The sequence below is a fragment of the Equus caballus genome, chromosome 10 (assembly GCF_041296265.1).
Source record: "Equus caballus isolate H_3958 breed thoroughbred chromosome 10, TB-T2T, whole genome shotgun sequence".
In the NCBI taxonomy this organism is placed as follows: domain Eukaryota; kingdom Metazoa; phylum Chordata; class Mammalia; order Perissodactyla; family Equidae; genus Equus; species Equus caballus.
In genome coordinates, this window is record NC_091693.1 from 64,177,018 (window position 1) to 64,204,858 (window position 27,841).

A 27,841-nucleotide genomic window follows, 5' to 3' on the forward strand; every position below is an offset into this window, starting at 1 on the left:
AAATCCTGTTTCCCTTCTAAATTCATCTGGATGAAGTCAAAGATCCAAACTTCTAAAACCAGCTTTGGGCAACTTTGTGGATCTTGAGTCTTTCGTGGGACTAAACTAAGGAAGAGCAAATAAGGACGTGAAGTGCAGGCAAATGATCTTACAAGATGACAATTCTTCTCAATAGAAAAACCCAGAAAATTCTGTTTATGAGTTTAAGTTTCTACTTTTAAGATTCGACTTCATTCCCAAATTTTGAATAAACAAATATAATGATACCTAATTTAAGTCAAACTTAAGGACAGCCTGGGATTAGAGAACAGGCGCTGCCTGAAAAGGAAGTCTGGAGACCAGGCGCAGATCCAGGTCTCCCACTAATGACTAAGGGCCATGACCCTGAGATGTAAAAACTCAGAAATCCTCTGCCCCATTTTTCTCAGCTATAACATGATAGAGTTGAACCCAAAGATTTCAAAGCCCTTCCCTGCTGTAAAATTCTAAGATTCAAATCTAAAAAGCTACTACTATTTGGAAGAAGGAACAGATTTATTCTAGGTGGATTCAGAGGCCAAACTCCAGGCAGAAGTTACAAACATCAATTTTAACTAAAGCTGTCAAAGAAAAAGGTAATGGCTTGCATCTGTAAGCGGGGGAGGTCTCCCTACTGGAAAAGGGCAGGCAAAGGAGAAGGCCAGTCGCCAGAGATGCTGAGCCGCAGACTGCAGCGCAGACGTGGCAGGCGAGACAGTGTGCTCCAGCCTTCCATCTATCAGGTTCTTTGTTCTCGGGTGACAAATTCCAGACACGTAGAGAACTTAAGGTAGATAGAGGGGAATGGGCTGGCCTTGGCCTCAGCCTCACTCTGCTACTCCTAGAAGCAGTAGAAGAGATGAGATCAATCGAAACTAACATTGTCTGGAAGCCAGAGAGCAACTGAAACGACCACTGCCTGGAAGCCAGAGATCACCCCAAACTACCACTATCTAGAAGCCAGATCTTGGAGGCCCAGAGAGGCCCACATCCTGACACGCAGGCAGCTGACAAGATCTCTGCAAGGGACAGTGTCATCTCTCAAATATGCGAAGCGTGTTCCTGCCACAGGGGCTTTATATTTGCTGTTATCTCCCTCAGAACAGTGCTCTTCTCCTAGATTCCCTCAATAATTCATTGAACAAGTATTTATTGAGCACCTACTACATGTACTATACCGTTCCAAGTAGGAGACAGCCAGAATCAAGACCAAAAAGACCCCTCCCATCCTGCCCTCGGAAGCCTCTAGGCATTCTTACACGGCCCCACCCGAAACAGCCTCCTCCCAATCTTTTGTTGTTCCCTTTCCCTGCATCAGTGTTCTTGAGAGCACTGACCACCAAAACCTCCTGAACAGAACACAAGCCCCAGGAAAGGGGGAATGTGTCTCGTTCACCACTGTGTCTATGTCCTCTGTTTAGAACACCGCCCAGCAGTCCATACGCCATATAGTTGAAGGAATACCGAGTTGGCCGGCTGCTTCTGGCTGCACAGCCATGCTCCTGTGGAGAAGTGGGGGTGCTGGTTGAGAAAGGCTAGGCAGTGTCAGACAGGGGGTCCCTTTTCTTTTCTTCTTTTTTTTTTTAACCCCTGAAAACATATTTCTACTCAAAGTGGGCAAGAATAATTAGCTTCTGCAAACTAATTTAAAAAAGGAAAAAATCTTTGAAAAAGAAGTAGAACAGCTTTCTAAATACTCCTCAGTTGTGCTCTCCACTTCAGCCGTGCGTTGGCTAGAGGAAGACCAGATTAGTCAGCCCCTCTCTACGTCTGCCCAAGCACAGGTGGGATCGACAGCGCCCAAGAGGATTCCTGAGTCCGCTCTTGTTTGGGACATTAGGCCAAATCGCAGCCTGGCACTCAGAGGCACTGAGAACATCCACAGGCGCCCATGACCAATATTTATACTGCCTTTGTTTCTCTGAAGCTCCTTATTAAGCCCAAACACTGAAAACATGCTAAGTACTAATTGTGTATTTTCATGCATGGCTCTATGTCCTTCCTGTGGTGAGAGATGCCACTGAAGAGAATGCACTTCCAATTTTGCCTTCAGACCTCTTACAAAGCAGCAATAAAAGTAAGTTAACTTAAAAACTAACCATGTAAGCAAAATACTTTCCTCAGTAGATATTTCATTGTATGACTATGCTGTATTAATATCTGGAACTAAAACAGAAACCAACTTAAATGACTTCTAATGATAATGCGTGTTTTCATAGATTCTTCTCTAAGATTCCAACAAGGAAGGCCACCAAACCATCTCAGGCTTGTACTATCAACTTCCCAGTAAGAACACTGTTTGAATACACACGGTTTTAAAGATTTCAACTGCTCTTCCATATTTCCAGATTTGTAATCAAGTACATCATCCGCCCCAAGCTTCCTCACAAGTTCACTGGCATCCCGAGAGCAAACGGCTGTCACGTGGGCATCCCAAGCTTTCATTACCTGCCAAAGAAAAAGGGGGAGAGTAGAAAAAGTGATTGCATTAAAAAAAAAACAGTTGGCGCTCTGTGTACATATATCAGCCTAATCTCTAGGAACTCTAAGTGCCTCATCTTAGCAAGAACTACAGGAAGCCATCTGTCAGAGACTAGAAAAAACGATTAAACCTTTGTTTACTAAGAAAATCCCAAGAAATGATCTCATTTTCCCTGGAGGAGACACCTAGTTGCCTTGCTGTCATGAAGTTATAACCAATACACTCTGTGAAGGGCTCAGGGCCTCACCAGTATCAGAAAAGACAGGAGTAAATAGCCTCAAGTTTAGTGTTTTCAATGATGACAAAGGTAAATAGCCAAACAAAAAAAGGAAAAAAAAAATCATGTCCTCGGAAAACGACTATTTTAAATGTGTCCAGGGGCCAGCCCAGGGCCTAATGGTTAAGTTCAGCGTGCTCCACTTCAGTGGCCCAGGTTCAGTTCCCAGGCACAGGCCTGCACCACTCATTGGCAGCCATGCTGTGCCAGCAACGCACATACAAAATAAAAGAAGATTGGCACAGATGTTAGCTCAGGGCAAATCTTCCTCAGCAAAAGAAAAACACAAGAGTATTAAATGTGTCCAGAACATACAAACGCAAGATCTTCATTTGCATCTCCAATAAGTATTAATACAGTCTTGAGTTAGACAGCTGTACCAAAGCAACTGGCTAACAGGTGCTAGGCAATAAATGAAAAGATGTTCTTTAAAAAGGTGAGGAAGAAAATATGGCCATTTTATTTTCAAAATATGGATCAGGTCCTCTCCTTTGGCATAAAAAGACCTAAATAAGTGGTTTTTGGGATTTAAAATGCAGGTATCTTATATCTTAAAATAGTGAGGAATAACTAGACAAATAAAAAGAAGAAAATTCTGTTATTCAGGATTAAGTATCCAGAAATCATCCTGCTCCTAAATTGCTGTAACTCTTTTCTATAATGACAATTTCACAGAATTAAAAGGGGGTCATAATCAGCATAATTTGAGAATAGCTACTTGAAGTTCACCAAGAAATTTTCGTATGGATACTTAGAGATCATAACAGATGAGCAGTGGATGTTAGATCATGGTGAACCTTTCTCAGCAAAAAAAAAAAAGTAATATTAACCAAAGGTTTATATGCCCTGGAAATCTGAGAGGAATTAAAACATTTAGGAGCGACGTCATACACATTTTATTATGTTTATGGGCTGCAGAAACATTTGATATGACAACATGTTGCCTTCAACAGCAAGTCTCAAACTAAATTCAAATATGTGAAGAATATAATCCAAGATGAATATCCAGTATCTATATAAAAAAGACACTGTCAAGAAAAAAGGAAATGGCGTTCTAAGCACCTACGTTAAAATGTGTTTTCTTTAAACAGTATTAAATCCTCAGGAAGGCTTTGTTACATGTTGAAACAGTTTAATGAATTTTTCCCCAAATTTCTAGTTTTTCCTCTCCTACTTCAAACCGTCTAGCATCTTTGAACACTACTAAAAGGTTTTAAAAACAGCTTTAGAAAAAAAATTATGTAAAATAAAACACAAGTATAGGAAACGCCTATAAGGCAGACACCACTCACTCAAACACAAGGCTGGAAGCCCTTCCCACAGCTCTTCCGTCTGCTCTGTCCCAGCACGCCCACCCTCCCTAGTCATTATCTCGACATTTACAGTAATCGCCTCCTTGCATCATAAAACATTGTCTTGTCACCCATATATGCACTCCCTAGACACTGCGGTTTAGGCTTGTGCATTTTTAAAGCAGGTCGCTTAAGTCTCCTTCTAAACTACTATCGACTCCTCTTCTAACCCTTCGCTTTCTGACTATCTGCGTGTGAAAGAATCCAGGCCACCGGACCCGCAGTTGCCCATCTGGAATTTCTGACTGCACACTCAGGGGGCAGCGCCACATTTGCTCTGTGCTCTGGATTTCCTGTTTCAATCCCTTTAGCAAGACTATGGACAGTGTCTGGCAAAATCCTAGGAGGTACATCATGTCTGGCGGTTGCTCTTTTTATTATCTTAACAGCCGTCTATTCCAAAATGGTAATATTCCATCTCTTCTTTTTTCATTTAGCAGTTGGAACACTTTTATAAAGAAACACCTCCCTCATACACTATTTTGTTTACTCAGGTGTATAGTTTATATAAGGAAGGCAAGACAAACAATTGTTTCCCTTTATTTATCACTTTATAAAATAATAAACTGGTTCCCGATCATTTCCAAAAGTGATCACTTTTTAAAAAAAAACACCATCACAAAATCATGGATTTAAACATATTTGAAAGGTTTCAATCCACTGTAATTATTGTTACTATCACTGAAGCTCCAATTGTCACATCCTTGGGAGTTTCTTCAAGCAGGCCCCTGAGTCTTTTTGGCATGACTCAACCAGCCTTTGATAGTTTCCCTGCCATCTAATATATTCCAGGCTCATTCTCATATATTTTGTGCCCTATTTCTCCAAGAGGCCCTGTGTTCTTTTAGTGGGCAATCATTTTACAAGAGATAGCTTTACATATACACGTACCTAAAATATCTCTTAAGTTCATATTCATACTTCCAATTCAAATTCAAGACCACAAAGCTTTTACTTTTTTCTGTTACATTTGTATCTCCTTTCTTCCACACCTGGGATCCCAGTTGTCAAAGACACAGGAGATGACAGAATTAAAATATGCCATAAATACCCATTTTTGCTCTGAATAAGAATACTAATATCACTACCAATATAATTAATGAAAGCATTAAAGTAATTTTAACATATACTTTCCCTATTTTCCCCCTTTCTAAGAAAAGTTGTACTATATTTACCTTGTCAGAGCATATGGCTGCTACACACTACATTCTTTCTAAGCCCTCATTTAGCTTTAGTTTTACAGATAACTTCACATTTAACATTTACCACCAGTCCTTAATTCGATGTCTCTCTAGTCATTTTAGTCGTCAGAAGCTCATTCTCTGGTAGATTTCTCAGAAAGAGATCCAAAGAACATATTCTCCAAGTTTGTGCATGTTATTAACAGCTCATGTGTCCTTTTTACACGTGAAGGCCAGTTTTGCTATATATAAAATTCTTAGCATACTCTTTCTCAAGCGTCTTAAACATGTTACTCCATTTTTCCCCCTGGCAATAAAGCTGTCAAAAAGTCCGATGATAATCTAATTTTACTTCTAAGTCATGTGTTTTGTTTTTTTTAGATGTCCCAAGGATTTTTTTCTTTTTCTTTAAAGCCCAGTAATTTTATTATAGTTTTCTTTGATATTGCTCATTCTGGGTTCATGTTCTTAGGTCAGTGCTATGATCATTTAATATATAGTTTCAAATCATTTAATTTCAGGAAATTAGGGAAGTTTCTTGAATTACAGGTTTTAGTAACCGTCCCATTCCCGCTTTGGTTTTCCTCTTCAGAGACTCCTATTCTCCACTATCAATCTACTGTCCTGTCTTCAATGTTTGACACTTTCTCTTGAATCTGTTTGTATCTCTTTCTTTCTTTTGTAATTTAACATTTTTCCTTTGTACACATTCTATTTCTATTAGGGCAGCATTGTGTGTTGTGTTTACTTGCTACTAAGTTCCTTCTAGTTTAGTATTCATTGCTAAAGGATTCTTTAAATCTATTTTTACTTTTTTTCTGAGTTTTTCCAATTCAATTTTGTTCTTTCATGTCTTGTATGATATTTTTAATGTTTTCTAAGCTTGTTTTGAAATAGTAGGTTACATTGTTTTCTTGAAGTCATAACAGTTTATAAGATTGTGAGATTTCAGGTATACATTTTTATTTGTCCGTGACCATATATATATATGTGCCCTTTTACCTCTTATGCCCGCCCCCCAACCCGCTTCTCCTCTGGTAACCACTAATCTGTTCTCTTTGTCCATATGTTTATCCTCTGCATATGAGTGAAATCAAGTGGTGTTTGTCTTTCTCTGTCTGGCCTTTTCTGCTTAACATAATACTCTCAAGCTCCATCCATGTTGTTGCAAATGGGATGATTTTGTCTTTTTTATGGCTGAGTAGTATTCCATTGTATATATGTCCCACATCTTCTTTATCCATTCATCCGTTGATGGGCACTTGAGTTGCTTCTATGTCTTGGCTACTGTAAATGATGCTTCAATGAACATAGGGGTGCATAAGTCTCTTTGAATTGTTGATTTCAGGTTCTTTGGATAAATACTCAGTAGGGGGATAGCTGGATTGTACAGTATTTCTATTTTTAATATTTTGGGAAATCTCCATACTGTTTTCCATAGTGGCTGCACCAGTTTGCATTCCCACCAGTAGTGCATGAGGGTGCCCTTTTATCCATATCCTCTCCAACATTTGATGTTTTTTGTCTTGGTAATTATAGTCATTCTAATGGATGTAAGGTGATATCTCATCGTAGTTTTGATTTGCATTTCCCTAATGATTAGTGATGATGAACATCTTTTCATGTGCCTACTGGCCGTCTGTATATCTTCTTTGGAAAAATGTCTGTTCATATCCTCTGCCCATTTTTTAATCGGATTGTTTGCTTTTTGTTGTTGAATTGATGAGGTCTTTATATATTTTGGAGATTAACCCCTTGTCGGATATATGATTTGCAAATATTTTGTCCCAGTTGGTGGGTTGTCTTTTTGTTTTGTTCTTGGTTTCCTTTGTCTTGCAGAAGCTCTTTAGTCTGATGTAGTTTCATGTGTTTATTTTTTCTTTTGTTTCCCATGCCTGAGTAGACATGGTATTCGAAAAGATCCTTCTAAGACCGATGTCAAAGAGTGTACCATCTATATTTTCTTCTAGGAATTTTATGGTTTCACATCTTACCTTCAACTCTTTTAATCCATTTTGAGTTAATTTTTGTGTATGGTGAAAGATAATGGTCGACTTTCATTCTTTTGCAGGTGGCTGTCCAGTTCTCCCAACACCACTTACTGAAGAGACTTTCCTTCCTCCATTGTATGTTCTTGGCTCCTCTGTCGAAGATCAGCTGGTCATAGATGTGTAGTTTTATTTCTGGGCTTTCAATTCTGTTCCATTGATCTGTGTGTCTGTTTTTGTATCAGTACCACACTGTTTTGATTACTATAGCTTTATAGTATATTTTGAAGTCAGGGATTCTGATGCCTCTAACTTTGTTCTTTTTCTCAGGATTGCTTTAGCTATTCAGGGTCTTTTGTTTGCCCCATATGAATTTTAGGATTCTTTCTTCTATTTCTGTGAAGAATGTCATTGAGATTCTGATTGGGATTACACTAAATCTGTAGATTGCTTTAGATTATATGGACAGTTTAACTATGTTTATTCTCCCAATCCATGTGCATGGAATATCCTTCCATTTCTTTATGTCGTCATTGATTTCTTTCAAAAATGTCTTATGGTTTTCATTGTATAGGTCTTTCACCTCCCTGGTTAAATTTATTCCTAGATAATTTATTCTTTTTATTGCGATTGTAAATGGGTGTATTCTTGACTTCTCTTTCTGCTAGTTCGTTATTAGAGTATAGAAATCCATTGATTTTTGTACGTTGATTTTGTACCCTGCAACTTTGCTTTTGTTGATTATTTTTAAAAGGTTTTTTGGTAGATTCTTTAGGGTTTTCTATATACAGAATTGTGTCACCTGCAAACAACAAGAGTTTCACTTCTCCTTGCCAATTTGGATACCTTTTCTTTCTTTTTCTTGCCTAATTGCTCTGGCCAAAATCTCTAGTACTATGCTGAATAAGAGTGGCAAGACTGGGCACCCTTGTCTTGCTCCTGATCTCAGCGGGATGGCTTTCAGTTTTTCACTGTTAAGTATGATGTTGGTTTGTGGGTTTGTCATATACGGCCTTTATAATGTTGAGGTACTTTTCTTATATACCCATTTTATTGAGAGTTTTTAAAATCATAAACGGATGTTGGATCTTGTCAAATGCTTTTTCTACACCTATTGAGATGATGTGATTTTTATTCCTCATTTTGTTTACATGGTGTATCACATTGATTGATTTGCAGATGTTGAACCATCCCTGCATCTCTGGTATAAACACCATTTGATCACGGGGTACGATTCTTTTAATGTATTGCTGTATTTGGTTTGCCAATATTTTGTTGAGGATTTTTGCATTTATGTTCATCAGAGATATTGGCCTGTAATTTTCATTCTTTGTGCTGTCTTCGTCTGGCTTGGGGATCAGGGCGATGCTGGCCTCACAGAATGAGTTAGGAAGTATTCCATTTTCTTCAATTTTTTGGTATAGTTTGAGAAGGATAGGTATTAAATCTTCATTGAATGTTTGGTAGAACTCTCCAGAGAAGCCATTTGGTCCTGGATTTTTGTTTTTTGGGGAGGTTTTGATTACTGTTTCAATCTCTTTACTTGTGATTATTGGTCTATTCAGATTCTCTATTTTTCTTGTTTTAGTTTTGGGAGGTTGTATGAGTAAGAATTTATCCATTTCTTCCAGATTGTCCAATTTGTTGGCATATAATTTTTTACAGTATTCTACTTCTGTGGTATCCATTGTAATTCCTCTTCTTTCATTTCTAATTTTGCTTATTCGAGCCTTCTCTCTTTTTTCTTAGTGAGTCTGGCTAAAGTTTGTCAATTTTGTTTATCTTCTCAAAGAACCAGCTCTTAGTTCCACTGATATTTTCTACTGTTTTTTTGATTTCTATTTCATTTATTTTTGCTCTAATTTTATTATTTCCCTCCTGCTGACTTTGGGCTTTGTTTGTTCTTCTTTTTCTAGTTCTGTCAGGTGTAGTTTAAAATTACTTATTTGCTATTTTTCCTGTTTGTTAAGGTGGGCCTGTATTGCTATGAATTTCCCTCTTGGGACCGTGCTTGCTGCATCCCATATGAGTTGGTATAATGTATTTTCATTTTCATTTGTCTTCAGATATTTTTTAATTTCTCCTTTAATTTCTTCATTGATCCATTGGTTCCTCAGTAGCATGTTGCTTAGTCTCAACGTATTTGTCAGTTCCCCAGCTTTTTTCTTGTTGATTTCTCATTTCATAGCATTATGGTTGGAAAAGATGTTTGATATGATTTCAAATCTTCTTAAATTTATTGAGCTTTGCCTTGTTTCCCGACATATGGTCTATCTTTGAGAATGTTCCACGTGCCCTTGAAAAGAACATATATACTGCTGTTTTTGAATGGAATGTTCTACATATATCTATTAAGTCCACCTGGTCTAGGTTTTCATTTAAGTCCACTATTTCCTTGTTGACTTCCTGTCTGGATGATATATTGATGTAAGTGGGGTGCTGAGGTCCCCTACTATTATTGTGTTGCTGTTAATTTCTCCTTTTAGGTCTGTTAATAGTTGCTTTATGTACTTTGGTGCTCCTGTGTTAGGTGTAATATATTTATACATGTATGCCCTCTTGGTGAAGTGTCCCTTTTATCACTATATACTGGCCCTCTTTGTCTCTCATGACCTTTTTTATCTTGAAGTCTACTTTGTCTGAAATAAGTATGGCAACACCTGCTTTCTTCTGTTTGTCATTTGCTTGCTGTATCATCTTCCATCCCTTCACTCTGAGCCTGTGTTTGTCTTTAGAGCTGAGACGTGTTTCCTGGAGGCAGCATATTGTTGGGTCTTATTTTTTAATCCATCCATCCCCTCTGTGTCTTTTGATTGGAGAATTCAATCCACCTACACTTAGGATGATTATTGATATTTAAGGACTTAATACTGCCATTTTATCTCATTCTCCAGTTATTTTGTATTTCCCTTGTTTCCTGTCCTGTGTATTTCTGAGTGTAATTTTAGTTTGGTGATTTTCTATGATGGTTTTCTCAGTTTTCTCTTTATTTATCATTTATGTCTCTGTTCTGATTTTTTGTTTAGTGGTTACCATGAGGTTCATATAAAAGATCTCATAGAAGAGATAGTCCATTTTCCAATAGCCTCTTATCTCCTTGGCCTAAACAGGTTCCATCCCTCTCCTCTTCCCCATTTAAGTTGCTGTTGTCACACCTTATTCCATTTTGTGTTGTGAGTTTGTGATTAAAATGAAGTGATTACTGGGGCCAGCCTGGTGGCACAGTGGTTAAGTTCACATGCTCTGCTTTGGCGGCCCAGGGTTCATGAGTTCGGATCCTGGGCACAGACCTACACACTGCTTGTCAAGCCATGCTGTGGCAGTGTCCCATACATAAAAAATAGAGGAAGACTGGCACAGACGTTAGCTCAAGGGAAAATCTTCCTCAAGCAAAAAGAGCAAGATTGGCAATGGATGTTAGCTCAGGGCCAGTCTTTCTCACCCACAAGAATTAAATTAAAATAGAATGAATTGATTATAGCTATTTTTGATGCTTTCCTTCCCTTTATCTTTAATGTTATAATTGTTTGCTAACCTGTGCTGATAAAGAGGTGGATGTTTCTGATTTTGTCTATCTATTTATCTCCTTGTTCAAGGCTTTGCAAATTCTTTTTTTTATCAGGTATGAGGACCTTCTTGATCATTTCTCATTGGGGAGGTCTTTTGGCAATGAACACCCTCAGGTTTTATTTGGCAAAATTTTTATTTCTCCATCATATCTGAAGGATAGTGTTCCCAGATTGAGTATTCTTGGCTGAAAGTTTTTGTCTTTCAGAATTCTGAATATATCATTCCATTCTCTCCTAGCCTGTAAGGTTTCTGCTGAGAAATCTGCTGAAAGCCTGATAAGGGTTCCTTTGTAGGTTATTTTCTTCCGTTTTGCTGCCCTTAGTATTTTTTCTTTGTCACTGACTTTTGCCAGCTTTGCTAACATATGCCTTGGAGGTCTTTTTACATTGATGTAACTAGGAGATCTATTAGCTTCATTTACATGTAATGCCAGCTCCTTCTCCAGGTTTGGGAAGTTCTCAGTATTTCTTTGAAAAAGCTCTTTGCTCCTTTCTCCCACTCTTCTCCCTCTGGAATACTTATAACCCTTATGTTGCATTTCCTAATTGAGTCAGGTATTTCCTGGAGAATTTCTTCATTTCTTTTTAGTCTTAGTTTTCTCTCCTCCACCTAAAGCATTTCTATATTTCTGTCCTCTAAATTACTAATTCTGTCCTCTATAATGTCAGCTCTGTTTTTTAAGGATTCTAGATTTTTTAAAATTCTCCTTCACTGGGTTCTTCATCTCAACATTTCTGTTTAGTTTTTTTTAGAGTTTCAATCTCTTTTGTGAAGAATTCCCTCTGCTCATTAATTTTATTCCTGAGCTCATTGAACTCTGAGTTTTCTTGTACCTGGTTGAGTTTCTTTATGATATCTATTTTGAATTCTCTGTCATTTAGATTGCACATTTCTGTGACTTCAAGATTGGTTTCTGGATACTTGTCATTTTCCTTCTGGTCTGGAGTGTTAATTTCTTCATGCTATTTGATGGGGTGGATCTTTGCCGGCACAACAGTGGTAGTATATGGTTGCAGATTCCACCTGCCACCATTGGGGGACAGGAGGTGTGTTTGCTGAGCCTGCTGCATCCCCTGTCAGTTGTGCCTGTCCACTGGAAGTCGTACTGATAGGGCTCTCTGTGCCTGGCCACTTCATATACACAGGCACAGGCAGTCTGACAGGGATCCTCTGCCCTTGCCAACCAGCCAAGCTGGTGCACCAGGTGGGATGGGGGTAACGGGGCACTTTCTTTCCTGCCTGCACTCCTGCTCTTCACTCACTGGCTGCCTGCCTGGGCTCCTCAGCTTGGGGGCGGGTGCAACTCCACGGTGACTTAGCCACATGGTGTGGAGTGGTCTCGTGGACTGGGAGGCAACTCTGAGAGTGAAAGCATTCCCATGGAGGGCTGCCTTTCCACTGTCTCCTCTCAGATCGCAGGGCGGCCACCACATGAGGTCCCACACCCTAGATCACTGCCTCTGGGGAGGGGGAGGAGATCCACTTGTCTCCTTCCACTGCTTCCTCAGGGATCCAGTGCCCCCACCTTCAGACGTATGGCTGCATCGTTCTCTCAGAAGTCTACTGTGTTGTGTGGACGTCCTCCACTGGTTAATGAATGTCCTTTTCATTGTATCTTAGTGGGGACAGCCTAAAGGAACAGCTCACTCTGCCATGATGCTGACATTGCTCCTCTTATGGGGTGCATTTTGATCTGTTTTGTGGGCATGCTTTTTGAAGTGTTTTTATTGTAGATATGTTATTCTATTGTTTATTCTTATAATAACTTCGTGTGGGATTTAACCTTGGTACTCTTCTATTACTCAATTTTTAAATTTTATTAAATATTTTTGTTTTGAAATATAACACACACAGAAAAGTGCACAGAATATAAATGTACAGCTTAACAAATTATTACAAAGCAAATACTATTATAAGCATCACTCAAGATTAAGAACTAGAACACTACCCATGCCCCTGAGCCTCCTCACCTTCCCCCTCCCAATCAAAAGCCCCTCACTCCTTTAGAAGTCATAACCACTATCAGGACTTTTATGACTGTTTTTGTTTTGTTTTGCTTCTTACAAGTTTTACTATTTAGGTAGGCATCCTTAAACACTATTGTTTAGTTTCACCTGTTCTTGAATATCTTAAATGGAATCATATAGATTGTATTCTTTTGTATCTGACTTCTTTCACTAACATTCTGCTTGTGAGATTCACCTACTTCACTGTGAGCAACTACAGTTTTTCCTGCCTATATAATATTCCAGTGTAAGAATATACCACAATTCACTTATCCATTTTACTGTTGGACATATGAGTTGTTTCCAGTTGGGGGATAATATCTGTAATTCTGATACACATCTTTTGGTGAATATGCATGTATATCTATCTACAGGGTATATTCATAAGAGTAGAACTGTGGGGTTGCAATATATATTCAGATTTAGTAGATGGTACCAAATGATTTCCCTAAGTGGTTGTACCAGGTTAGACTCTAACCAGCAGCGTATGATATTTCTCTTTTCTTCCCACTCTCCCTCCTTCTTTTTCTTTCTTCCATTTACTTTTTTTTTTTTTTAAGATTGGCACCTGAGCTACCAACTGTCACCAATCTTTTTTTTTTTTTCCACTTTTTCTCCCCAAATCCCCCCAGTACACAGTTGTATATTTTAGTTGTGGGTCCTTCTAGTTGTGGCATGTGGGATGCCACCTCAGCATGACCTGACAAGCAGTGCCATGTCCACACCCAGGATCCAAACCAGTGAAACCCTGGGCTGCAGAAGCAGAGCATGTGAACTTAACCACTCGGCCATGGGGCTGGCCCCTCTTCTAGTTACTTATTCATTAACCCACATTAACTGACAGTCTCCGGACTAAGCCCTGGGTATCTATCTTAGTCTGTTCAGGCTACTATAACAAAATACAACAGACCGGGTAGCTTATAAACAACAGAAATATATTTCTCACAATTCTAGAGGCTGGAAGTCCGAGATCAAGGTGTCAGCATGGTCGCTATCTGTTGAGAGCCCTCTTCCTGGTTCATAGCCAGCACCTTCTGTGTCTTCATATGGTAGAAGGGCTAGGGAGCTCTGTCTGGTCTGGTTTTTTTTGGTGAGGAAGATTGGCCCTGAGCTAACATCTGTGCCAATCTTCCTCTACTTTATGTGGGATGCCGCCACAGTGTGGCCTGACAAGCAGTGCTAGGTCTGCACTCAGGATTCAAACCTGTGAACCCCGGGCCACCTAAGTGGAGAGTGCGAACTTAACCACTATACCACCAGGCCGGCCCCCGTTGGGCCTCCTTTATAAGCTCATAATCTCATACATGAGGGCTCTGCCCTCATGACCTAATCACCTCCCAAAGGTCCCATCCTAAGACCATCACATTGGGCATTAGCACCTCAACATATGAACTTTGGAGGGACACAAACATTCAGTATCTAATGGTGAACTAAAAAGAAGTCAAGATCTATATCTCCTAGGAGTCCTCTCTGCTCCCCTAATTCAGTGAGCAGAGGAATGGGAAACTCCAGGACTATCCGAGTCCTCAAAAGATCTGAGGCAGAGTCTGGGGAGGAGCACAGCAGCCAAATTCTCCCTCCCGGAAAGCAACATGGCAGAGACTCTGACTGTGCTGACCAGCCCCATACTGGGGAAAGGGGCTTTCCCTTCACATTGAGGGAGAGTTCATCAAGCCCCTTCCCCGTTAAACATCTGACCACAACGGGAGCAGCCACTAGGTGCCCACCTGTTCCTGGAGGCTTGGGCACTGTTTGCTTTTTTTTTGAGGTAAAATTCATGTAACACAAAATTCACCATTTTAACAATTTTAAAGTGTATGATTCAGTAGCTTTTAGTACATTCATAATGTGCAACCATCAGCACTAACTGCAGAATATATTCCTCACCCCCAGATTCCACCCAAGCCCATTAAGCAGTCATTCCCCATTCCCCCCTCCCCCAGGCAACGGCAACCACTAACGTGCTTTCTGTCTCTATGGATCTGCCTCTTCTGGACATGATACAAACAGAATCATAGAAAATGTGACCTTTTGTGTCTGGCTTCTTTTGCTCAGCATAACGTTTTGGTTTATCCGTGTCATAGCATGCATCAGAACTTCATTTGTTTTTATGGCTGAATAATATTCCATTGTGCGAATACACCAGATTTTGTTTATCCATTCATCAATTGATAGACATTAGGGTTGCTTCCACTTTCTGGCTATTACAAATATTGACATTGCTATAAACATTTGTGGACAAGTTTTTGAATGCATGTTTTCATTTCTCTCAGGTATACACCTAGGATTGGAAATGCTGGGTCATATGGTAATTCTATGTTTAACATTTTAACCAATTGCCAGACTGTTTTCCACAGCAGCTGCACCATTTTACATTCCCACTAGCAATATATGAGGGTTTCAACTTGTCTAATTCTTGACAACATTGTTATTTTACATTTTCTGTTCTTTTTTTTATAGCCATCCTAGTAAGTGTGAAGTGATACGTCATTGTGGTTTTGATTAGCATTTCCCTAATGACTACTGATGTTGAGCATCTTTCCATGGGCTTATTGGCCATTTGTATATCTTCTTTGAAGGAATGTCTATTTAAGACTTTTGCTAATTTTTTAATTAGGTTGTTCATCTTTCTGTTGTTGAGTTGTAATAGTTCTTTACATATTCTAGATACTATACCCTTATTAGATAACTGATTTGCAAATATTTGCTCCCATTCTGTGTTGTCTTTTTACTTGATATTTACTTTCATATTTTCTTGATGATGTCCTTTGATGCACAAGTTTTTAATTTTGATGAAGTCCAATCTAATTTATCTATTTTTTTCTTCTGTTGCTTGTGCTTTTGGTGTCATATCTAAGAACATTTTGCCAAATCCAAGGTCATGAAGATTTACCCCTTGCTTTCTTCTAAGAGTTTTATGGTTTCAGCTCTTACATTTAGGTCTTTGATCCAGTCTGAATTAGCTTTCACATATGATGTGAGGAAGGAGTCCAACTTCACTCCTTTGCATGTGGATATCTAGTTGGCCCAGCACCACTCACTGAAAAGACTATTCTTTTCCTATTTAATGGTCTTGCCACCCTAGTCAAAAATCAATTAACCATAGATGTATGGGTTTATTTCTGGATGGTCAATTGTATTCCATTGATCTATATGTCTATCCTTATGCCAATAGCACACTGTTTTGATTACTGTAGTTTTGTAGTAATAGCTTTAATAGTAAAGTTTTAAAACTGGGAAGTGCAAGTCCTCCAATTTTGTCCCTTTTCAAGACTGTTTGGCAATTTGGGGTCCCTTCCAATTCCAAAAGCATCTAAGGATCAGCTTCTCCATTTGTGCAAAAAAAAGCAGCTGTCATTTTGATAGGATTGCATTGAATCTATAGATCACTTTGGGGGAGTACTGCCACCTCTACAGTATTTTGGCTACTGCATTTCTACATACATTTTAGAATCGGCTTAATCAATTTCTACCAAATTGCGAACTTCCACCTGCCTGTACTGCCATGGTCTTCCTCCCCAAAAGCTTTCCTACATTTGTTACACAGGACATCCACAAACTAACTCAGATATTAAACCACTGGAAAGGTTATCACTTCCTTCTACATTAGAAAATTTCCTTCTTAGAAGAGCAAGCTGAAATCACAGTAAATTTACTGAACCTACCTTCCTCTCAGCTCTTAAAATAATTTACAAAATGTGAATTTATAGATTAATGAAAATAAGAATTTTCCTAGTCACAAGATAAAGAAATCGTCTTACCTGTATAGCAAAAGTACCAACTCCACCTGAAGCGCCCAAGATTAAAACACTGCAATGCAAAAGAGACTGCAATTAATGAAACTGTTAAGCCAATATAACTAGATAAATAGGCAAGATGTCTTCTGCATGTAACTGGCTCAAAGATAAACATCCCCAAAGCAAATAAAGTCATTCAGCTTCCCAAGATTCTATTACACAAGGATTTTTATTTTAGGTTCACCAAGAAGCTATAAATGCTTAAAGTTAGACATTCTATGAACTCTTTACCAAGAATACCAAATACCAAAAATACCAATAATTTGTATTTTTAAAAGTAGCTCAGATGGTTCTTGGTAGCATCTGCCTTACAATTTTTCTAGGCTAAAATTACCATAGCTCTCTCTATAGGAAGCAGCTCTGGGATTCTTTTCAGTGTGTTAGATTCAGTTGCTCTCTAAGAAAAATCACATTCCTGACCACATTCCTGCCAAAGTGGAATAAAGAATCTTCTGTTCAGACATGTCCCCGCGTCAAGCTCATCAACTTTCACAAATGGAAATCAACCTTATGCTCAATTTGGCTTGGCTCAAAGCCGATGAATCCACCCCATCAGCACAAACACGCTCTGCTCCAGGTTTCCGCCGTTTGCTCACTCCAGCCCTCCTGCCACTCCAGGCCAAGGTGAGCAGCCTGGAGTTTAGGGATGGGGGTGACAGGGTGAACTCTCCGAAATTATGTATCAACTGAAATAATATGCAGAATTTGGTGTGATTATGCATATGTGCATCAGGGAGGAGAGGGATCCAGACCTATCGAGTTCCCAAAGAGGTGCGTGACCCAAAAGAGAATGACTAGTCAAGAATCACTGCTCTGCACACACTTACATCTTATTCTTGAATTAAGCTAGAGCACCAGCGAACCACTTTCCTTGGACTGCAGAGTTTCAGGGCCCCTGAAAACTGTTTGTACTAAACTGCACTTTGCTGTAATGCTACTGATCTAGGCTGAGGGACATTATACAAAGGGACTGTTTGATATTTGATACTACATTAGCTAAGGAAACATGTTGAGAGAATTCTTTATGAGAATTCTCTTGGAGTGCCCACAGAAAAACATTTTTCTGAAGACTACATGGTGGGAGTAGCTGTGCTTACATTTATCTGTCACTGCAAACTGTGTAACTGCTGGTTGTGGGTCCCTCTTTGACTTGTCTGCTAGAAAGTGCAGAGAATTTTATCACTTATCTCTAAGAAGTACACCAGATCTTGGAACATGCACTCTGTCTACAATCTTACCCTAGTTTCATTTTATTTTTTTCTCTTACTCAAATCACAGAAGGCTGTGTGTCGCCCTTTAGATCTTAAAAGTTTTTAGTAAAATTTCTGAGCCAACAGTTCCCTTTGAAATTAATACCATTAAATGTAATTAAAACAAGTCTCCTTGTAAATTATGTTCCTTCTAGAAGAGTCACTTTCAATTTCAAAGAATTATAAATTGTGAAGAATAAAAGAAACTTCAAAGATGAACTCCTGCAAAATCCTTCCATTCACACATTTAATAGCTTTAGTACTTCCTAAATGGGGAAAAAAAGACACTAAAACTGCCTCACAGATACATCCAAAAATTAATTCATCCATGGAATATTTTACCCTCTAACTTTGGCCCACTCTTATAGAAATTTAACTAGTCAAACTCTCATTTAAGTCCTTCATAATCTAATCTTTATCTCAACTCTGACTTCCTCTAACTATTTCCCGAACGGAACTCTCCGCCTCAGCCACTGGGGTCCCATGCACGTTGGCCCATTCCTCAGACTCTCACATGCCTTCCCCACCTGCTAAGGTCTGCCTTCCCGTGAAGGCTCACGTCCCAGTTTTCCTGCACTACACCCTGAGACAGCCCCGAAACTGATATCCTTTCACGCATTTGGCATCTGTCACCTTGTTAACTTTCATTCATACGCGTGCTTCCCAAGCTATTCTGCGAGGCTTCAAGGACAGAGGCCTCATTTTATGCCCAGCACTGGGTATACTACCCTGGATGCAGCAGATGCCTGATGAATGTTTCTTGACTTTAAAAATCATCTAAATGAGCATCATATCCCACAATTAAGGCAATAATTGCTACTACCCCAAATGAGGGAATCACCTGGCTATTTGCAAGACGGCATTAAAGTTTCCTCTAGTACAGAAAAGCTTGAAATTAATTTCTAATCCTCTCCCTGAGAATCCTGGATTACAAGGATACCCAATGTAACAGCTGCTTAAGGCTCCAACTGTCAGACACAACTCCGACCTCATTACTGTCAGTTCACTGCTTCCCCACAACTCTTGAGCCAAAGCAGCCTCATTTCTCCAGATGAAAAAGCAAAAAAGTGGTTCACAGCAGTGCTTGGCAGAAGAGGGAGTGGCTGTGCAACAGCAGCTTCAGTTCCTGAGGTTGCCACTTGGTGGCATCCCCCGGTGCAAAACAGGTGAGGAGCACGCCCAGGGAAGGGCTAGCCGCCCTTAGCTGCTCAGAAGCCCTGGGGACGCGGCGTTCTCTGGTCCTCTCAACTCCACGTTTTGTGCAGGTTCAACCAGGGCCCGTACTTCTCTTCAAACAAAGAAAGTCCCAAAAAGGGACAGCAGGCAAAATAAATGTCAAGCCAGCAATAAATCAGATGGTCCTCTACGGTTTGAAGTCCTGGGGCTGAACTCACTGTTCTTGTTGTACTCTTCAAAGCCCTTTCAATACAGAGGAAAATACTGCTGTTGCTACCCCCGGTGGCCTTCACTTAAGCGCTACACAGCGGGAATACTTTCCACCCAGCTTGCTATAATGGCCACACTGTATTTCAATCCTCGCTGAAGTAGAAGCCTGTTTATTATGGTGAAGAACGGTGTGCTGTATTGCTTATTGGTTTATGCAGAGCAAATGCCCAGGAAATGCTCTATTTGCAAAAAGCACTATAATACAAAATTGCCAACATTTTTAGTCACATTACTCTCTTACTTCCTAAGTCCACATATAGAGCTTTCCTGGTCAGTGGGAATTGCACTGTGGCAAATATAAAAGAGATTAGGGGAAGTATGAATAATTATTACACTGCTTATGCATCCTTAAACCCTAAAATCTAATTTCCTCTATCATTTCTGCCCAATCTCTGAATTCTCCCCAAACATACATCAAGGGACTAAAGCAATGCTGGCTTCCTTTCCGTGACTGGGTCACTTTTTATTTAGCACTTGGGCACCTAAGTTCCCTAAAAACACACTTCCCAGGATTAGTCTTATGAGGCAAGGCATCAACACGCTAACTGCATTATAGATAAAAAACAGATGACACATATGACAAAACAGCAGGAGGTCCAGAAGTAGGAAGTCATCTTTCAAATGTCAATATTCCAGCTTAGCCCCAGAAACCTCTGAATGCCAGGGCTGGGTATCTAGAGACCCAGGTTCTAGTCCCAGCTCTCTCACTAACTGAATCTCTAGGCCTCAGATTCATCACCTGTGAAACGATGATCACAGAGGTGTACTCTAGGAGCCAATGAAAAGGAAAGAATTGGCATTTTCAATCTAATTTAAGCTTATATTTAGTTTCTCCACCTTTCTAACATACAAGTATATGACCTTCATGATTCCCCCCAGACCACATACTTGTGGGGGGAAAAAAGCAACATCACAAGAGTAAAGTGCCCTTTATTAAGTCCTGAGGGCTCAGAAACAAAGATGATTTAAATATAGCTAAATCCTCCATCAGTAAAAACAAATGGTCTTTAAAAAACAAGGATGAGGCTGAAAATGTATAATCTCATTTTTCAGTTTCACATACTACTTTTAAATCTGGGGGAAAAAATGAGTGAAAAATAGCGAAGTATATAATAATATGTTAAGTTTACTCCCCAAAGTGAGTGAGATACTTAATCTGAATACTAGTCATACGCCCATAACCACATTTCGGTCAACAATGGACTGCACATATGATGGTGGTCCCACAAGATTAGTGCCATACAGCGTAGGTAAGTGGTAGGCTGTATCATCCAGATTTGTGTAAGTACGCTCTATGATGTTCGCACAATGATGAAATTGCCTAATGACACATTTCTCAGAAAGTATCCCTGTCATTAAGCAACACATACCTGTAAGTGGAATAGAGCTACAAAACAAATCAACCAGACATCACCAAGACAGCCTGGATTTGTGTGTCCCCTTCTTCTAAGGCTCTATACTGCTTAGACATTCCCCAATTTACAGAAGAGTTCATGTAATTAGCTGCTTGGAACTTAACACATTTTCCCATGAAAACAAAGCTATTTATACATCTTGGCAAGGTGCCCAGGGTAGCCATTTAAAAAGGTTTAGTTAACCCATAATAGACCACGAACCTCATAAATGTATAACAATGGTTCTGTGGGAAATGTATTCAGAATTTCAATCCAGGGTACTGGGAACACATCTCCCCAAATGGGATAAGCAGTGAGAACTGTCCCAAGTCACTGGTTCCTTCAATCTGGTGCAGAACAGAGGGAAGGAAGGATGACAGAGGGAAGGATCATTTACGATGGAAACAATAGGATGGGTGAGAGAGAGAAGTAGCGTGGCCAGAGAAAGATTTACCATGGAGCTGATGGGATTCAGGACATGCTACCCCAAAATATGGCACACTGGCATACAGAATATCTTAAGCTGAAGGATTTGAGAAACGGCACGTGCAAGAAGGACTCTGACCTTCTCCCCTGAAGCTGGTCATAAGAACCACGTGTGAGACGTGTCCTCCCTATACTTGGAGGAAAGGAGCATCCTTAATTCCAAGAGGGAGGGACAGAGAGAGGAATCAGAATGAATAGGCATTGTTAAGTTTCTCCACTTTACTACACTTAGCTCATACCTTTTGTCCTCTCACATTTTTTTACAGCTCTCCACTCTTCACCAATCACAGCACAAAAAAGCTCAGGTTTAACCACTTCTTCAGGTCTTCATTTCCTTATGAAGGCTCCTACGTCACATAAACCTTGTAATAAATAAATTTGTGTGATTTTCTCTTGATCATCTGTCTTCTGTTACAGGGGCTCCAGCTAAAAACTTAGAAGAGTAGAGGAAAAAGATATTTTTCCTCCCCTACAGAGCCAATGAAGCTTAAGCTTTGGGCCCTTGACTTACACAAGGCCCCAAGAAGAGCCCCAGTGATACCTTTGTGTGGACGTATGTTTTTGTAAAATTTGCAAAAGTAAAATATGCTAATGAAGGGTAGCAGAATACGCCAACCCAAAATATACCACTCTGGCATAAGGATTATTTTGAGCTGAAGGCAACTGAGAAGAAGTAGATACAAGAAAGCTCTCCACACTCCTCCTATTTGCCCCCTGAAAGCAGGACATAAATTTACAAAGGTGTCCCTCCTCCATTCTCTACTAGGAAGGACAAAAGTTAATCTCTGGAGATAACTTTCTGACCCCTATAAATGGAGAAGGCACCAACTTAAATCTGCCTAACAAACTTCACTTTTGCTTTTCCTAGTAACCTGTTCACCACTGACCTTCCCAGCAAGCTTCTCTCTTTGGCTGATGATGGTATTTTCACCTGAATTCTAAGCCACCTCTTTGAGTTACTCATTTTTCCCTGGGTATCGCCTATGTATACCTGAGGTATACATGTTAATAAACTTTAGTTTGTTTTTCTCGTTAGTCTGTCATTTATTACAGCGGTCTCGGCAGAGAACTCAGAAGGGTAGAGGGAAAATGATTTTTCCTCCCCTACTAACCCCATCAGTTGAAGTTGCTGTCTCTTTCCACTCCTACACTCCCTCCATTATGTGTCCCCTCTTGTCAGGTGATACTAGACTTGGCTGAAGGGAAGGTGATTTGGAAATCCATTTGCTTTGGGTTTAGTGGGAAATACTGATGTGGTTCACGGTAATTTCTGAGTAAAGTAAAGTTATTACAGCCTGTCCCCATTGAAGAATGCCTTCCAGGCATATTCCTACTTCCCACTAAGTCGACAAAACAAGGCATCACGATATTTAGTTATGATAAAACTGAGTATCATGTTACCTGGCACTGGAGTAACGAAGAAGAGTAACGAAGAAGAAACATGGTTAAACAAGGTTTGAGATGTACAGAACCAGAAGATGGCCTATGGAAAATTCTTCCAATTAAAAGACATGTAAAAACTTACAATACTCCACTAATAAACTTAATTCATATATCAGGACCCACAAAATGGAGGCTGCCCCAGTGGCCCAGCCACGTTACAAATCTAAACCTAAGTCAGCCCGTACTTACCGGAAATGCCTCCCTGTCACGTAAACCTAACACCAGTCACAATCCAGCTCAGCTGTAGCTAGCTTACCTGACCCGAGGAAACAGGACCTGCCAGCCTTAGGAGGAAATTCCAGTCTCCTAGCCAATCATGTCTTAGTTCTATGTGTCTCTTCTAACGCTCTATAAAACTTGCTCATGCAAATCCCTTGGGAAGAGCACCCCACTGCTTGTTAGGCACTGGACTCCCCCAATCCACCGATGGTTTGCCCCTAAATAAAGGACAGACTGGTGACTAAATTGTATTATTTTTATTTGACACCACTGTTGGGAAAATATCAACAACAAACTAGTCAATGAGGGTTGTCAATTAAAACGTAAAAGTATTTTAGGCTTATTCACTGCACAAGAAAACTTGAAATGCCTTGAAATCTTGCAGTTTATATATTAAAGAAACTAGGAAGACATTTTTCCAAATTTGACAACAATCCTAAATTTTACTTGACATGAACAATAATGAGTCGTACAGCGGAAGGGGAGGGAGCAGGGTTGGGAAACAATATCAGGTTTTGGCTTAAGGGAAATCACAGTTCACTGATGTTAGGAACATAGAGGAAGAGTCAGGGTGGTAGTCAGTTAAGTCTTGTTTTGCATAAGTTGAGTTTCAGATATGAGGGGACATCTAACTGGAACTCAGTGGAGAGGCTGGGGTTAGAAACAGAGATCTGCAAGTTACCAAAACACAAACAGAAGCTGGGAGTAGATGGGATAACCCTGGGAGCAGAGAGGAGTGGATGATGGAGTGGGACACTGGGAAAACAGTAACAGTGAAAGGGCTGGAGGAAGAAGGGGAGCCTTTAAAAGTGATAAGAACTGGTCTAAAAGGCAAGGAGAACACTAAAGAGTCTAGTGTTCCTGAAACCATGGGAAAAGTGAGTATTAAGGAAGTGGTGAACAGTGCCAGACATCTCAGAGAGGTAAATCATAACGAGAACTGAAAAGCATCATTGGGTTGGTAACTCAGTCAACTATGACCCAATGAGAACAGCTGCAGCTGAATGGCGAGGCTAGAAGCTAGATCACGGTGCACCAAAGAGTAAATGTCTTCTAAACTTCACAAGAACAGTTACCCTGGTCACCTAGAAAACTAATCTGTAAAACACAAATTGCCAGCAAAGAGTTTTCCACCAGTTCCTTTAACTGAGCCCTCCTGGAGCTCCCTGGAAAACAGGCCCAAGAGTAAAGGGAAGATTTATTTGCATCACACTGGCCAGGCCACAGCCTCCTCCCTCCCTGTTCTCTTCTTCTCAAGCCCAGGATTTCTCCAAGCAAGTACACTGCAAGGGTTTGTTTCTCCTTCCCCTTACCCCTCTAACCCTACCACCTAGTCAAGCACAAATGAAAATCCAAGTCCACAGGGGTGGTGGGTGGTGGGATGAAGAGCAGGCAGGTGAAGGAATCTGGAAGAAGGAAGCTGTTATAATTACTGATATAAAGTATATGTGTATGGGGGGAGAGGGGGAATCCAATGTTTGTAAATTTGAACCTGTCTAATTCTATAAACAGAATTAATCAGATACCTAATTTACACTTACATGACAAAAGTTTACCGTCATAAAGCCTAATCTCAAAAAACAAACAGTGGAAAGCATTCCTAAATTCATTGAGTTAAGTTTCAAGTATACACAACTTAAAAGTGAAATTTATTTTGTGGAGGAGGAATGGTTCAACTTCTAACACTTTCTAATACTTCTGTCAAACAGAGGGAAGTACAACTTTCCACAAGAGACGAATTTCAGGCAGAGCATGAAATATTCGAGTTGCACCATGACACTACCAATAAATATAACCACCAGACTGGACTGTTTTTTAAAAGTATCTGGTGTAACCACTTTTCAAAAAACTTCTATTCATCTTGAGGGCCCTAAGTTATCTATGTGTTCCTACTGAATAAATCATAAAGAAACTATGGATGGGCTGATAACAAGGAAATCATTTCATCTGACATTTTCTAGTGATACTGCAGTGTGAGCAAAAATGACATCGTATCACACCAATATTAAATTATCCCCTTGGTTCACTGATGCTCAGTTGTTGCAGAAATATAATTATATAACAAAGAAGGAAAAGGTAAATACACCAAACCCTTAGAACACTTTGTCTTAATTTCAAAAAGCTGTTTGTTATAAAGAAATCCTGTAAAATCTTCCAAGGTGCTATGGGTGTTTTTGTCATCATCAGTTTTGCTTTTTTCAAATTAATTGGTTAGAAAAACAGCCTATTAGTTCTTTATAACAAACGCTGACTCGCTTTGTGCAGGATAAAGAGTGCCTCAATGCCAACAGCTAACATAAAAAGAATAATTATTGCCTAGAGAAGCCAAAATATACTCCACCAATCACAATAAACAGTCAAATTGAAAAAAGCCACTTTGGACCCTGAAACCTCTGGTTTACGTATAATAAAATCCCACTATACTAGTAATTTCTTCATGTAACAGTATTTTTTACAGTATTTTAAAGTGCTCACATCTCCCCCGCGATTCTCACAGTAACGAGTTGAAGAGATAGGCCATTACTACACCCACGTGTAGTAATTTCAGTAAACTTAGATTTCTCAGAGCACCAGGGGCCAAGATCTCACTGCCACTCAGAACAAAGGCATCCCAAAGGTCACCACACACATGGGAACTCGGCAGAAGTCCACAATGTATGCTGGTGAAGCTCCTGACAATAGACTGCGCTCTAGTGTGGGTAACATGCAGCTGAATCAATGAACAGATGCAACTCAATATAATATATAAATCAACTTTAGAAGGTATCAAATTTTCCACTTCCCAAAGCTCCCCTAACAACTCATACTGTCCTACACTCAGGACCTTGGACTAATCTGCAAAGAGACCAAAAATAGCATGCCTGTGGTCACCTGATTAGTTCGTAGCAGAGTGGAGAGTAGGGCCAGGGCTCTAGTTCCCCAGTTCCAAGCCATTATTGCTTCAGCAGAGGGTAACACAGTAACGAAGAACGACCCACGAAGCCAACAATTAACTGGGGCACAGCCCTGTGTAGCTGAGAAGAGACAGCTAAATCTGTTTCTAAACTGTTTTCTACACAATACTAAAAAAAAGTATACCTGGAGAGCCCTGAATGGGCAAAAGGAATGAGAGCTCTCTAACTGTAACGCACATACAGTCATGCAGGCATAGAAAGTCTACTGTTTTTAAGGAAAAACAAAACCAAACAAAGATCAATGCCATTGCAGAGCCTACAATAATAAATGTCTAAAAGTCCTGAACGAGATTTTTGCAAGGTTATTAACTAAGACAAACCATTAGAAAAATCTATGTGGTCAAACCAATTTAATTTAAACGAAGTGTTTGACCGAAATAGCAACATCAAGAAAGATAAGCCCAAAAAGCTTAAAAAATAAACAGGGTTGACCCTAAGAATAAATATTTGCCCTGAATTCTACGATAAAGGGTAGCACTTCATTAGATGAGTAGCCTTCACACTGCTTTCAGAAATACAGCTATTAAGCTCTCATTAAATTCACTGCTCTCTATAACCCAACACATTAAATGTAAAGTACAATGTTCCACGACAACAGGAATATAGAATGACACAGACTTTATTTTACCTGCACAATCCTTAGTAATCAAAAAACTAAGTTATTTTAATTTATTAAAATTTGACCTATAGCTCTCTCCTTCATCACAATCATGAAATGGTTCTTAGTACCTAGCTTTCTCACCAAAAAATAAAAGCATCGGTTTTCTCTATGATGCCAACTTTCTTAAATACAAAGAATAAATCTCATGGCAAATAATAGTAGACACCATTTATTGAGTGCCTCACGTGTCACAACCTGTGCCACTAGTTTTTATGCATTATCTCATCTAACCCTTAAAACAAAAGTCACAAAAGAGAAGTGACTGTGTGAGCCACCCAGCTAGAAAGCAACAGAATCTGGATATGAACTCAAGTACATCTAAGACATTTTTACTCACTGTCTTATTGCAAATTCAACCAATCAAACAGTCCAGGCCCTGAAGCACCAGAATTGATCTAAAGGCTATCAAGCACTGAGCCTAAGAGAATTCAAGAATCTTCAACAGTGTTTTGCAGTCCCTTTATCTCTGGTTTTCAGAGAAATATGAAAGTGTGAGAGCAACTCCGAGGCAAGGTTGGAAAAATACCTGCACTTTGACATCATTCTCTAGAAACTGTATGGGGTCCATTCTTAACCTTTTCAGGAATCTGATAAAAGCTATGGATTTGATAAAAAGCTATGGATCGGGGCTGACCCCGTGGCCGAGTGGTTAAGTTCGCGCGCTCCGCTGCAGGCGGCCCAGTGTTTCGTTGGTTCGAATCCTGGGCGCGGACATGGCCCTGCTCGTCAAACCACGCTGAGGCAGCGTCCCACATGCCACAACTAGAAGGACCCACAACGAAGAATATTACAACTATGTACTGGGGGGCTTTGGGGAGAAAAAGGAAAAAAATAAAATCCTTAAAAAAAAAAAAAAGCTATGGTTAAAAGCTTTGTATGTGAAGAGATTCACATGCAAAATTTTGCATTATTTTAGAAGTTTCAGACTCCTAAAGTCCATCTACACATTTTAATTTTAAAATTCCCATTTGATTGGACTAAGAATCAACAGAATGAGGTTAAGGAAGTGCAAACTGACACAAATAAGAGTTCTTTGGAAATTGTTTTAAATATTAGCACAACTCTACTCATGTCAATGATCCTAGTTTTAATGCTTCAGACAAATCTACTACAAAGACCTCATAGAAGAAGAGTTTTAGATGCCACCACTGATACTTACCGTTTTCCTGTGCAATTCTTATCATTCAGGCCGCCAACCTTGTTTATGGCAGACCAGGCTGTGAGAGCCACATATGGCAAAGAGGCAGCTTGAGTATGAGTGAGAGATCTGGGCTTGTGAGAGACCTAGATTTAAAGACAACAGTCAAAAATAAGCAA

General features: G+C 39.7%; 1 protein-coding gene across 6 annotated transcripts in view; it reads right to left on the reverse strand.

The window, feature by feature from the left end:
* Positions 1 to 27,841, reverse strand: part of RTN4IP1 (reticulon 4 interacting protein 1) — a 150,368-nt gene that overhangs the window by 65,980 nt on the left and 56,547 nt on the right. For all 6 annotated transcript variants that reach the window (XR_011422124.1, XR_011422123.1, XM_070223626.1 and 3 more), the window contains exons 4-6: positions 27,684 to 27,808; positions 16,636 to 16,684; positions 2,330 to 2,466 (exon numbers count right to left, since the gene is read on the reverse strand). Coding sequence is in view for 4 of the 6 variants with exons in the window: in XM_070223626.1 (XP_070079727.1) it covers positions 2,330 to 2,466; positions 16,636 to 16,684; positions 27,684 to 27,808 (311 nt within the window). In the remaining 2 variants the exon portion in view is untranslated. The remainder of the gene's footprint in view (positions 1 to 2,329; positions 2,467 to 16,635; positions 16,685 to 27,683; positions 27,809 to 27,841) is intronic.